The sequence below is a fragment of the Anser cygnoides genome, chromosome 6, assembly GCF_040182565.1.
Source record: "Anser cygnoides isolate HZ-2024a breed goose chromosome 6, Taihu_goose_T2T_genome, whole genome shotgun sequence".
Classification (NCBI taxonomy): Eukaryota; Metazoa; Chordata; class Aves; order Anseriformes; family Anatidae; genus Anser; species Anser cygnoides.
In genome coordinates, this window is record NC_089878.1 from 31,083,330 (window position 1) to 31,096,889 (window position 13,560).

The following is a 13,560-nucleotide window of genomic DNA, read 5'->3' on the forward strand; positions in this document are numbered from 1 at the left end:
GGTCAGATGCTCCAGCTCCTCCCTGGATCGATAACTTGACTTGGACTTTCCAGAGAGTTCCCAACCCTGCTTTCCTTCTCATTAAAGACATCACAGCCTCTTGCATATCTGCCTTTTGTTGATGAGAAGTAATGGCATGTGACTTTGTATAGAGTTCAGATTCAGCCAGGTCTGAAGTCCTACTGCATTCCAGCACCCAAGTATAGCCGTATCCCCTTTGGGCTTGAATTCTTTATGGGCTGGTAAAGCTGTGAGGTATCTAGGGCCATGGGACTGCCCTTTGATTGTTGCTTACTTTCATTGTATGTGACAATGCATATACAGACTCTGCCTGTTCTAATTTCTCAGCCAGATCCAAAGCAGAAGACCATCTATGAACTTTTCCAGAGGACCTTCTCTGATTGCAGAGATGACGATGATGAACTTTTGCTTTTGGAAGCAGCTGATGCTTGCTGTGAGTTTGACTCCGGCAGTGCCTTTCAAGACACAAAAGAAGAGGGGTGTTCAGTGAGTTCCCCCAAAAAGCGGCGTATTGAGGAGTTTTTTGAAAGTGTAACATAAAAAAAAAAAGAGAAGGTGGCTAGCAGTTTTTTTAATATAAAAAAAAAACAAAAGGAATCAAGTATTATATTTGAATTTTCAGAAATAAAAGACTGTTTTTTGTATCTCTAGCGTGTTTCATCTCAAAGGATGAGAAGGCAGTCTGACAGCATGACGGATGAGTAGTGCGTATGTGGCAGCCTGCGGGTCTTGCAGTCCTGCCTCTGCTGATGACTGAGTGGCCATGGGCAAGTAGCATGCTGCTTTGTTTTAGTAAGTCATCTTCCATAGCCGTTTCATTTATAAAGCAGGTAACTGTTGGCTGTCCACATTGCAGAGCTGTTCTGAAAACTAGTGCCCGAGCAACTGCGGAGCCTTCCGTCTCCAAGAAGCTTAGACTGTATTTTTAGGAGTTACTTCACAGGCCCTCACGAACTGTCTCTGGTATTCACTTGAGTAGTGAGGAGAAAAGAAACTGGGATCTAGACAGATCTTAACGTTTTTTGGAGGTGGGGGAGAGGGAGAGACCCAGATTTTGTGTCTCTGCAGAGCAGTTGATAGCTTGAAACCAAGTAGTGTAACTGCCTGCTAGCGTGTGTTGCCTGTTAGGCACAAGTCTGCATGAACACTCTGATCTCTGGCCTCGTCCTCTGCATCTTAGGACCTACTCCACGGCACATCCTCATTTCAGTGGAGAGTGAAGCCTGCACTCGCTGTCAGGGATTAAGACTGGTTGCTCAGGGGAACGTGTGTGTGTGTGTTTTCTTTAAGACTCGAGACTCATTTCCACAGATGAGTGAGGAGAGGAGGACGTGCAGACTTTTGTTCTGTTTTTGTAGGAAGCTGATTCTGGGTTGAATTGCTTAAATAAAAAGTTGTTTTAACTCACGTTTCCCAAGTTTCCGGTGCCTTTTCTGTTTTACAATTTCGTCTCCCATTTGGTTCTTGAGTTTGAAAAGTACATGATGTAGTGGGGATATTAGTGTGGTGGATTTTTTTTTAAATTTACAGTGGCCAAAAGGTTTGGTTTGTCTGGCGATGCTCTGTTTTGTGCCTTCCAAAACACATTAGCTTTCAAAAGGGAAGCTCCCAGGATACTTTGCTTAGAGGTGACTCAACAGCTAATGCCCGAGATATTCAGGGTGGTTAGGACCTGTTATTCACTCCTCTTACAGCTCTGTGCAGGTTACATTGAGACTGCCAAAAGCAGCACTGTTGCTTGACGTGGTGATACTTTTGGTTTGTGATGGCTCAACAAAAATTCTAGAGGCCATTTTTAATGCGGGCTTGGTATAAAGGCAAATTTCCGTTTATCACGACTTGTCTTTTCAGGCATTGCTGCATGGTTGTCTTTTTGTGTGTGAATATTGTTGCCAGTGCAGCGTAACGTAATCAAGAGATTCATGTCTTTCCCAGTTCTGATCGTAATACTGGAAGATACTTGGAAACGAGCTAGTGTTGTACAAATGTGACCAGGGAGTTCAGGAGAAGATAAAATGTCAGAGGTACCAGTTAGATATATTTTACAGCCATAATCTGTGGGACAACGGTGGGGAAATAGCAAACTAAAGGCTTACATTTAGCTTCTGGAGGCCAGGAGCTAATGTGCTGTGCAGGCAGCATGCTTGACTGTGTACAGATGGATAGCAGACAGTGGCCAAAAGCCCTCTCTTCCGTGGTTGAGGACAAAAAGGGTTGTGCTACAAGATCAAGCTGATAGTAAGTGTGATATTTTTTTTCCTGCTTCAAAGGGTTCGATTATCCCGTTTTCAGCAAGTGTCGTCATGGAAATGCCCTACAGGCTGTGTTTGCAATTGTGCTGGGTAGAGATTCGCTTTTCATTCATGACTGCAAAAGGTGCTTTGATGTGCGTACAAGTGAAGAGGCATAGGACCAGAGATCGTGTGACTGGCCAGCTGTGGGAAGTGTTTTGTCTCTGGATTTGAGAGTGGGAGCTAAACATCATTTCTCTTGTGCCAACAGTTGGCCAGGAGATAAATACACACTTCTAAACACTTTTAAATGGCTTCCTTCTTGAATGTGGAGTATTTAATCTGTTTCTAGGACACATGATCTTTCTACTTGCAGAGAAGGTAGTTCTGAGTAAGGGGTGAGAAATGTTGCCATCTGCCTGCTGAAAAACAAATGGAAGACATTATTTGTGTACCCATAATGTCATCTCCTATAGGAGTAATTCTCTTCCTCCTCGTAAAGCTATAGCTACTTCAAAACAGTATTTTTCTGAAATCTGAGAGTACCCTTGGAGAATTCTGCTTCTCATAAACTCAATTTATCTTACCCATATATTGATAAGTCCCAGCCCTGTTAGAAGAATGCTAGGTGCACTCTTTCTTTGTTAGGACCCATAAAATCTCAGCTGGATTGCTGTAGAGTTACAAAGGCTCTTCAAGTACACTTGAGATTGACTTTAACTGTACTAGATGAAAAAAGGGAGAAGAATCTTGAAGCGAAGTGCTTTTAGTCGTTACATCAAGGGATTGGAAAAATTGTGCGTGCCTTAGCCCAATTATACCATTAGTCTGTCATTAATATGATGAGGAGGTGGTTGGGATGCTGCCAGGAGGCTTCGACAGGACCTCCAAGGCTTGCTGATGAGAATCTGTACAAGGTAGTATGCAGGTTGCCAGTGAGACCTACAGGCAGGCTCAGGAGTGTGCAGTACTTTAGGGACTCTTACATTTGCCCATCAAAGACACTATAGCCTTGATTTTTAAATCCCAGTAATGTAGATGGAATGAAACATGGCAAGGTCTGTGAAACCTGGGGCTTCCTCTGGGCCTACAGCCTTCACCTTTTCAGTAGGATGTCTTCTATGGTTCTTACCGCTTGTTTTGTTTTCTGTATTTCCTTGGGAAGACTGTTTCCTGCCTGACCTAATGTAGCCAAACGTCTTCGTGCTGTCAGTACAAATGGAAGTGACAAACATGCTGACCACTCTTCCAGACAAGGAAGAGACACTACTAGAGCAACCACAATTATCTGATAACTTTGTGTGTATTTGGATAGACTGAAAGCCCTTCCAGATTCAGCCTCACAACTGCAGCCTTTCTGCTACTGCAGTGGAGCTGAGCTTGGAACTTGGAGCATGTTACTGGGGTGACATTTTCAGGAAGGATGCCCAACGAGAGACAACGGGTACTTGCGCAATGAAAAGGAGCAGTTTGAACTACTACATCAGTATGTGAAGCTGTACAGCCTGGGACGTGCCGAAGAGGCAAGGTGGTAGGCTGACAAGGCAAAGCTCTGGGAGCTCTGCCGGCCTGTCTGCACCCATCCATTTCCCAGTCACTTGGAAATATGCGTTTATTTTGGCAGTGCTGGAAGAGGCTGTAGTGTGAGAGGGTTGCATTTTGTTGTTGGCAGAGCTGTCTGTAATAACTGTAGGTGAAGGATATGACTGTGGACTGTATTGTCACAGCCACCCTTAACTCTGTAAATACAGACTAGAGAGCAGTCCTCGGTCTTCAGTCCTGGGTGTGCTGTCTTTTGTTTTTATTTTCTAACCAAACAGTCACAAAGCAGCAAAAGGAACTTTTTATTATATATATATTTTTTAATACATTGGTACTGAAGATGTATCCCGTGAGTCATCATTATGATGAGGTTCTGAAAAGGGTAAATATATTCCTAGGATGTGTTGAATGAGACTTTGACTCAGCAGAGGGAGATATAAACGCTGTTGCCTAAAGCCCCGCTGAGCCCTCATCTGGAGCACCGCTGTGTCCCACCGCTGCCCAGGAAGGCTCGTGCAAACTGGAGGAGAGTATGCGGGGACAAACGGGGATCTCAGCACGGGAGAAAGGGAATTAAAAATGTGAGTGTTCAAACTGCCAGAACAAAGCACTCACCCCTCAGCAGAGGCACCACCTGCACCTCTGTGCCTCCAGCCCTACGGCGGGGGGCAGGCGGAGAAATGCACCTGCAAAAAGTGCCTGGGCATGGTTTCGGCAGGTGGGCTCAGCCGCCTGGGCTCCCTCCTCGGGGCTGTGAGGAATTGCAGCTGGCTTGGAGCATTAAAAAGCTCTCAGGCTAACCAGATTATATTTCCTAATGGAGGTTAATGGGTGGTTAATCCTGTTAGGAGCAGCGCAGATCAGCAGCGGGCTGCGTTTGCGTTGCGTACGGCTGCTGAGAAATCCCTCCCTGCGCTGGGCTGTGCGCTTTGTGCTTCGGTGCGGGCAGCGTGGGTGTCTCGTGGAGCTGGGGGGACACTGCTGGGGTTTGGGGACCCCCCCTCCACCTGCAGCGAGGTTTGGGGCCATTTATACCGATTTGGGGTGGCGCGTGAAGGAATCACAGGTGTATGGGCATGCGACCTGGGTGTCTTGAAATCTCTGCTTTTTAGGGCTGCTCTGTCTTAAGGTCAGAATTTGTTCTCCTTGATTTTTTTTCCTTCTACACCTGCAGTTTAGCTTGCTGATCCTCTTTATTCCGACGGCTACCTGCTGCTTGTTTTTGTGAAATAACGACACTAACTGAGGTGGGTGGCGACGAGCGCCGCGCCTCTGCTGCCTTTGTGCCCTCTGTGGGGTGAAGGTGACCCCCAGCCCTCCCACCCCGTCCGGCCGGGGCTGCTGCACCCCATTTTTAACCCAAATCTGGGCTCCTCGCAGGGGCGCTACGGGGTACCCCTCACCGGGGCCCGGCCGCCCCGAGCCCCCTCAGGAGGGGACACCATAGAGTTCACACCCCCACGCGGTGCAGACAAGCCCGCCGCCGGGCCCGGCCTCCTTGCCCTCGCTCCCCACTTCCGGCGGCGCCGCTTCACCCCGCGCATGCGCCCTGCGTCTCTCTCTCTCTCTCTCCGCGGCGGCGCCGGGCAGGAAGATGGTGAGCGGGGACGGGGCCGCTGCCATCCGCAGCCATCCGCCGCCATCCGACGCGCTGGGGCCGCGGGGCGCGGCCAGAGGATGGCGCGGGGAACGATGAGGGCGGGGGGCGGGCTCCGGGCGGGGAGGCGCTGGGGGAGCAGCGAGCGGAGGCCTCGGGGGGGGGGAGGCCGGGCCCGGGGCTGGCGGTGCACGGCTCCCAGATAGGCCGGGGTGGGCGGCCCTGGCCCTGGCCCTGGGGGAGTCGGGGGGGTTGTGGCAGCGTAAGCCACAGAGATTTAACCAAACAACGCCGTATCCGCGGTGGTACGAGGTGATTCGGTCGCTGGGACTCGCGGTGGTTGGGACTGCTGAGCGCTTTGGGTGTCGTTTGTGAGAGGAGCCGCTGAGGCAGGCGGTGAGCTGGGTAAGCCTGGACCTGATCCTGTGGTTTCTGCCTCCCCGACAGGCAAAGCGCACCAAGAAGGTGGGGATTGTGGGTAAATATGGTACCCGGTACGGTGCGTCCCTCAGGAAGATGGTGAAGAAGATTGAAATTAGCCAGCACGCCAAGTATACCTGCTCCTTCTGCGGCAAGGTGAGGCACCTTGGTTCCTGCGGCTGTACTTAAAAATTGTCCCGTTATTGATGTTAGAATTGAAACGTATTGCTTCCGGATTTTTTCTGCTTGACTAGCTTAAGGAAAATAAATAGTTTTTTGTGAACATCAGGTTACTTTATAAAATAAAAGGACTTAGTAGGCATTTCAGGTGAATGCGGGGTTGGTAGTTAAATGGAAACAAATCTTTATTTCATTACAGAGGATGGTAATATTGCCAGACTGTGTATCTGATAAAAAGACCTGGCAGAATTTACAAAATGCATCTGTTATCCTGATAATTAAGGCATGACTTGGGCTTTTTTTTTTATTTATTTTCTCCTTCATGAACTTTACAGCATACCTGGGGAGGAAGGGACCTCACTCTTCCTGCTTACAACTTCGACTGAACTTGGTTACTTATATCTGTGTATATTTTATAGCTCTGGATGGGGAATGATTACTGATAAGGAGTCTTAATCGTTCATGTGTGTGAGCACAATTCACTTGAATTTGGCTTTTACAGCTTGAGAGGCCCAGCAGCTTGTTCTTTGCCCAGACTATTGATACCTGTAAAGTAGGTATCTTTGGCTAGAAAACTGTAAAATTTCCTATCTGCTTTTTATACTTTATGGCTTTCATATGCGAAGTGGGAACATTGGTATCTCCATCTGAATAGCGAAGTCTGATGTAGGTCTAGGCAAACCCATTGTCATCTTTGCAAGATGATGGCGACTTCCCCAGGTGAAGAGAGTTAAGCGCCTGCTCCTTAGGTGCCGTTCAAAGGGCAGCTGGTTCAGAGCAATCCTGGGATGTTCATAAAGGGCACATAATAGCAGTGCTATGTTGGTCATAATACCAGGTGAAAATATCAATTGTTATTACCAGTTATAACTCCTTAATATTTTTTTCTCCTTTGAAAAGCTGAATTTTTGATGGTGCATTTAGAAATAACCCCTTTCTATTCCATACCCGAATAAAAAAATATTTTGGATGGACTCTGTCTTGAGGAATCGGGATGAAAACCTCTGACCCTTGTGTGTTCTAGCACAGCGTTATAGGCAGCGCTGTGGTGTGATGCTGCACTACTCACCTGAAGTTGGCTGTTAGGATGGCAGCACGAGGTCTTGTGGGTTTTACAGCTGTTGGAGAGTGCATATTTTTTCTCTTTTGTTACAGACCAAAATGAAGAGGAAGGCTGTTGGTATCTGGCACTGTGGATCCTGCATGAAGACAGTTGCTGGTGGTGCCTGGACTTACAAGTAAGGCAATAAAGAAGTTTCTATTGGTGTTCATTTTCATATAACTGAGGGATTTTTAAAAAAAAGAATTTATTTAACTATAATCTGCTAACCGTTAAGTAGATCTGTACTGAATTAGTGATGTGTTTTTTTCTCAATTTTGTTGATAAAATTTGATCAGACTGCGAAGCACTTGCTGTTCTTTTCAGTATCTGTTGTGCAGCTGTTGCCAATACTGCATTTCAGCCATGAAGTTACTGCTGTTTTTGGTATATCCTCCCAAAATTTCATAATCTCTCTGGACTTTATCGAAGCAGTGTTTTGTTTTTTTTTTTTTTTAAAGCAATCTCTGAATCTTTTCCCAAACTTGAAATAAAGAAATCCAAACATCTGCAAATGGGGAAGCAAACGTTTGTTTCTAAGCAGTCTCTCTTGTGGCTCTGCTGTAGTAACATCGCTTACTGGAGATGCAAACGATCATTCTTGCGTGTACGAAGTATTCTGAGTGGGCCGGTTGTCTGGTGATGTTGGAAGGAAAGGAGCAGAGGTGAAGGCTGATCCATTCAGCTGTTCTCTGGGTGGAATAGGCTGCATGGCTGAGACCTGACAGCTCTCCTTCCAATCTATTCTAAAAAATAATAATAATAATAATCTTTGACAGCCTGTAATACATTATTGTCTTTGATCTGGGGAGTATTTTTCCTCCCTTGGTTCTTTTGGCTGTAGAAAGAGCGTAGTTCTGGAAAGACACTCTTACCTCTTATTTTGAAGTTTAAGCAGCACTTTTTGTAGTTACTCCAGTAGCCTTTCCAGTTCAGAGAAACAGGTGCAATAGTTGAAATCAGGTTTACTCCAAAGAAAATTTCCTTTTTTTTTTTTCCTAAAATACTTGAATCATTACAGTTTTTATTGTGATGATGCCCTTGCGTGCCCCCTGTCTTTACTCCCCTTGCCCCCTCCTGTTCTGGTAGGGGACGCGGTTACCCCACACGACAGTCGCTAGGACTCAGCCCACGCTCTTGCGCGCGTAGTTGACGGATGACTGGATAATTTGGATTGAGATGGAGCTGTGAAGCTGCGTGCGCTTCTGTAGGCACGGGCCTACGCTTTGTTGTCAGGAAAATCAGCGTGGAGGTAGCCTCCTGTTGACAATGCAGTCGGGCGAGAACTATTTGAAGTGATTAGTGCTTTGTCCAAAAAATAACTGGTGCGGGTTGTTGTGCTGCAGCGTGCAAATGACTCTGCTTCTTCTTTCAGCACCACCTCTGCAGTGACAGTCAAATCTGCGATCAGAAGGCTGAAAGAACTGAAGGACCAGTAGATGCTACATCCTGCTCTCCTTCTGAAACATGCTTTTCTCCACTGTCAAGATCTGTCCCTTTAATAATAAAAGGTGATGTGGAGTGGAATCATGTTCATCTTTCTATGGAAGGTGCTGTCTTGCTGCATTGTATTTATTGGTATAACTATGGAAGCGTTCGTATTTCTATCCAGTAGTGGAAAAGCTCTTATTACTGGTTAAGCCATTAAAAAAACAATTTTCTATTCCATTTAATTGCATACTCCGGTTCTGTTGCTTGAATGCGCTGAGGTGAAAGCGAGGAGAACTTAGGCCTGGCACATCTTGATGTGCCCTTGGTGTCGGTGCCTAGAGGAATAGCACAGAGCAAATACACGAGTGGAGGAGCGGGCAGATGGAAAGGGAGAGGAGAGGAAGCGGAACATCAGCCTGCCTTCTCCTGTTGGTCTTTGAGGAGGACTTGGGAGAGCTGTGCATGTGCTGCAGGGAGAGAAAAGAGCATCGTGGCTTGGGGGCAGAGACTGAAATGAATGAAGAGCAGCTGCCATCCTCTGCTGCTGGCTGGTGCTGCTGATTCCCAGAGCCAGCTGCAGATGATGGCTTACCTCAGCCCGTGGTGTTTGCTGCTGTGTGCGGATCTCGGGAGCAGCGCACACAAATGCTGTGATTGGTTTGCTCTCCCTAGTTCTGGCAGGGCTCTCATCTCTGTGTGTTCAGGTTCCTGAGTCCATTCTAGATTGCAACAATGCTTTTTCATGTTGAGCCAACTCCTGGGACCATCAATTTTGGAGGAAAAGCCACTGTTTAGGCTAATGATTGCTTCCAAATCATCTCTTCAGATGATCAAGCTTGGGATACTGGAACATTTTTTTTTTTTTACAGTTGATTTGTCAGGTGAGTTTTGATTTAGTTCAGGATTATGAGCTTGGTTTTGTCTGGGCTTTTTGGTCACTGCAGCACTTCTCTTGTCCTTCACAGTACACATCAGAAAATACAGGTCTTGGTAATAACCTTGATAACGGCTGAAAGAAAAATAGTAAGGAATATTTGAGTCCTCTTGCTCCAACTTAAGCTTTAAATGTATTTGGGCAGTAAGACAATGTCATTAACGAGCCCGAAGTCTCTGAAAGTTGTATTCAGAAGAGGACTTACATAGGAGCACTTTCTCAAGCTGCAAAAAGTCTTCATGCGACTCAGAAGTTTGAATTTGGCATCCCTGAACCTGTTTCCTCTGTGTTTTTTTTAAAGTTCAGTGCTGTAGCTTCCCCTACTAAAGGAAAATCATGTGTTTCGATACCCAGTGCTGAAATGGAGGTGACAATGGGTGACTCCCCCTCAGAGCAAATGGCTTATTTTTGTACATGTGAGATGAAAGCCATTGCCATTCTTCTCGTGTATCTTGTAGCAGGATTACGAAGGAACCCTGGGGGTTTAAGAAAGCTCAGGTGCACTCATTTCTGCTGCTGCTTTTCTGCACAACGTGTCTGCAGCAGCTTTCTCTGGGTCAGTTGAGTCAGGCTCATTGCCCTGGGTGCTGCTGCTGCTGGTCCTGGTCTGTGCCAACCAGCTCTTAGGGATGCCACCTCCAAGCTCGAATTTTCTTTTCGTGTGAGCCGTCTCCGTTCCCATGGGGGAGGCTTGCACGCTGCTATGCCTCGCAGCATTTGGGGAGAGCAAGCAAGGACAACGTGGTTTAACTTGCATCAAAATAAAGACACTTTCCATTACGCTTAAGGTGTCTTCGTTTAAAATGTGAGTCCTTTTCTCAGAAAACTGTGATGAAACCATGGGTGTGCGCTGATGACTTGGTTTGCATCTTCATCACATGAAAGCCTTCGTTGATAACAGGCGGGGTGTGTGTGGGGAGAGGTTACCTGCTGTGGGTGCACAGCGCTGCCCCGCCGAGGGGCTCTGAGGGGCTGGGGTTGCTCTGCGGCTGTTTCCACAGGGAGGCACTGTGGGCAGCGGGTTTGAGAAGAGGGGGAAATGCTGCTTTTCTGTTCCTTCCCTGTGAGGGTGTGGAAGAGGCACAAAACTCTACCATGGCCTGCATGAGACGCTTCTGCTGCAGCAAAACTCCACGGAAGCCTGCACTGATGGGGGGCGATGGCTGTGGCTCAGCTCAGGGAAGTCACTGCTGTGCCTCTGCTGCAGAAAGGTACTGTGCAGCCTGTGGAACAGCCTCTCCCCGGCTTAGACACGTCCTGTGCTCTTGGGCAGTTCCTCTGCCCCTACCGTCAGCACGAAGGGGCAGGCTGGTGGGGATGCTCCTGCCACAACCAGCGCCACAACCAACTGCCTTCTGCCTGTGCTCTCTTCATCAATGCCCAGACCGTGATTAAAGCACGTGCTTTTGATTAAAGCCTTCCCACCTGACATGAAATAGCCACTCAATAGCAGGTGCAGGGGATACATCTTCACTACCTGGATCTCCCTATGTGATGACACAGGTAGCTTACCAAAGGGGATGTCTATTCCTGCTGACAGAACTCTCAATTCCCTTGGGGATTCGTATGTGCGGAGGGCGGAAGAAAATAGGAAGCCAAGGTCAGGATGGGGTTTGGCGTTTGAGCAGGTCCTGCCTCCCGGGAGCTCCGTGGCTCTCTCCTAGTCCCCGGAGCAGGAACTTTCCGTGCCGCTGAGCCTCCGGGCTGCCGCCTCAGCGCCTTTCCTCGACGTGAGGGCAGGGAAGAAGGTGGCGAGGGCAAGAAGTCGAGAGCCAGAAGCCGGGAGCACGGAGCCGAGGGCTGCGGCGGTCGGGGCGATGCTGCGAGCGGCCAGCGGGCGCCACTGCCGCGCTGCGGCTGGGGGCTGCGCCTGCCTCCGTCCCGTCCCCCCCTTCCCTGCCCGCCTCGGGGGGGGCCCTGCTCACCTGTCCGCCCCCCCCCCCGAGCTGCTCGGCCCCGTGCTTTTCACGCCCTCCTCGCACAGAGCCGGGTGAGGATTTTGGACCGAAGCTGGGCTCTGCGCCAAGAGGAGGGATAACGGGAGTGGGGAGGCTGCGAAGGGGGGTGTGTGGTCAACGGGCAGGAGCTTCTGAAGCTGCTCTGCCGAAACCATCTGCATGTCCTAGGAGGATGTTGCGGCATTGTATCGCACATTAGAGACTGGTAATCATGGGGATGATAAGCCTCAGCCACAGGTGTTGGTGACCCCTCCTGCGAGCTGTGACTCGGAGCTGGGATGAACTCAGCCCGCAGGCAGGCATTCCCTTTTGGCTTTGTGTGAGAGCATGGCAGCTAAAAGTGATGGGCACCATTTTTATGGAGCGCGTCCTGGTGTGATTTCTCATTTCCATGAACAGCAAAGGTCGTGGCTTCACTGCGTGCTTGGCTGCCTTCATCCCTGTGTGAGATCAAGAGGTGCCCGTTGTCTTCCTGAGCTCCTCCAAGTCTCTCTCTCCGTGCTGCACCCCAGGGAGACTCACAGCAGCTGCTCCAGAATCAGGAGCAACGAGTGCAGGTGAGTGACCTTCCTGGGGCAGACATGCCCTGTCCTGGAAGACATATCTAGGTCTCTCCCTAGCAAGAAAGGAGCTTAGCGATGAAGTTTGTTGCTGGTTTTACAGCTCAGCACATTGGCCAACGGGAGAATCAACCAGGGCTGGGGTATGATGTGAGGGCCGCTGTAGCGGGCTGCAAGCCACCACCTGCTTTTACGTGTTGTCCCAGCTCCCAGCTGCTGCTCGTCTCACCTGGAGGTTCACCAGCTCCCTTTGGGGACACAAAGCGTCATAGCGCTGGCGGCACAGCTCTCACCAAATTGGGCAGGCAGCACCTCTCTGTTCCCTGGCTGTGCAGCGTGGCTCACAGCTTCAGGAGAAATGATTCCTCAAAGGATGCTATGAAATAACACGCAGTGGCTCAGGGTGGCGGAGGATCGCAAGCTTAGGACCAGCCCCAGTGCTCTGCAAGTGGGCAGTTGCCATCGGTAACGTGCCCTTGCTCTGTGTATTCGATCCTTAGCGGATGTCTTTTGAGGCATGGAGTGTGGCGGGGTTGTGGATATGCCTCAGGTGCCCTTATTAGATGCCTGGATGCGTTTTGAAAATGGCTGCTTAGAAAATGTCTAATTGCTATTCCACATATTCAAAGTGTTTTTTTCTCTTGACAAGGCTTTGGCATGCCTTGGATTGCTAAATATACTTTCCTCTTGCAAATTCTTGGCAGGGATCTGTGTAAGGAATCACGCCAGGCAGTCTCTTCAAATGTTAACAAGCTCATCGGTGTGGCTTTCCCAGCACGGGGTTTGTGCTCCCCCCTCCCATCCCCCCAAAAACCAGCCCTTCTCCTTTCTGTACAGTGTTGCTCCAAGCATATGAACAGTGGCAGCTCTGCAAGAAAGGGTTTCTCTAACCAGAGCTGAGAAAAACTCTTTTTGGGTGTTCAGCAGCTTGGTGTCACTGCCCTGCTCAGCCTCCTGGGGCTCCTATGAGTTGTGTGGGTTTTGGGGTGCATCTGAAAAACCCAATCCATTTCCTCTTCTCCCTTGCCCCGTCTTGCTTTTCCCTCTGATTTTAGCAAGCCGGACCATATCCTTGCATGGCAATCATAAATTTGATGTCTTTATTTCAGTAGCCTATTAGCAAGTGAAAGAGCTTGCCTGCTCCCTCTTTGTTCCCCCCAGTGTGCATTACTGGTGCAGAAGCGGTGCTGGAGCTGGTGCCTGCAGCCGGGCTGATGCCCAGAGCCGCAGCACAGAGCTTCAGGCCTTGCCTGAGCATCTCCCTCTGCCCAAGCAAAGGGCAGTGCTGCTACGACACCTCAAACTACAAAAGCAAAGAAAAGGGGGAGAAGCCAGCACAGCATCGCCCAAACCCCAATGTCTGCCTAAAAGAAACCTCCTCGGGCTCTGGCGCCCATCAGTGTCAGGCCACAAAATTCCTTTGAGCTCTACCTGGGCCAGTCTTGCAGCAGCATTTGGAAAACCAAAGGGTTGGCTTCCTCTTGAGCTTTACCCACCTCTTTTTCTTCTCTTGTCCTGTATCGATCACCTTCTGCTATGCATCCCTGTTCCTCTCCTGACCTAGAGCATGAGCAGCATCACTGGGAA

The 13,560-nt window shown here is 48.9% G+C and overlaps 2 protein-coding genes across 3 annotated transcripts in view; both read left to right on the forward strand.

Moving 5' to 3' along the window:
- Nucleotides 1-5,967, forward strand: part of SMARCAL1 (SWI/SNF related, matrix associated, actin dependent regulator of chromatin, subfamily a like 1) — a 40,226-nt gene extending 34,259 nt beyond the window's left edge. For both annotated transcript variants that reach the window (XM_048046978.2, XM_048046979.2), the window contains exons 17-19: nt 349-4,375; nt 4,969-5,041; nt 5,839-5,967. In XM_048046978.2, coding sequence (XP_047902935.2) covers nt 349-561 — 213 coding nt within the window. In that variant the 3' untranslated portion in view covers nt 562-4,375; nt 4,969-5,041; nt 5,839-5,967. The remainder of the gene's footprint in view (nt 1-348; nt 4,376-4,968; nt 5,042-5,838) is intronic.
- On the forward strand, nt 5,236-8,617 carry RPL37A (ribosomal protein L37a). Its single transcript, XM_048046980.2, has 4 exons — nt 5,236-5,391; nt 5,839-5,967; nt 7,147-7,229; nt 8,466-8,617. The coding sequence occupies exons 1-4, from the start codon at nt 5,389-5,391 to the stop codon at nt 8,527-8,529; spliced, it is 279 nt and encodes a 92-aa protein (XP_047902937.1). The 5' UTR covers nt 5,236-5,388; the 3' UTR covers nt 8,530-8,617.
- The last annotated feature ends 4,943 nt before the right edge of the window (nt 8,618-13,560 follow it).

Excerpts from the sequence above, each read along its gene's own strand:
- RPL37A (XM_048046980.2), top strand. Across the intron at positions 5,968-7,146 it reads CCTGCTCCTTCTGCGGCAAG|ACCAAAATGAAGAGGAAGGC; the intron begins GTGAGGCACCTT and ends CTTTTGTTACAG. Across the intron at positions 7,230-8,465 it reads GGTGGTGCCTGGACTTACAA|CACCACCTCTGCAGTGACAG; the intron begins GTAAGGCAATAA and ends TTCTTCTTTCAG.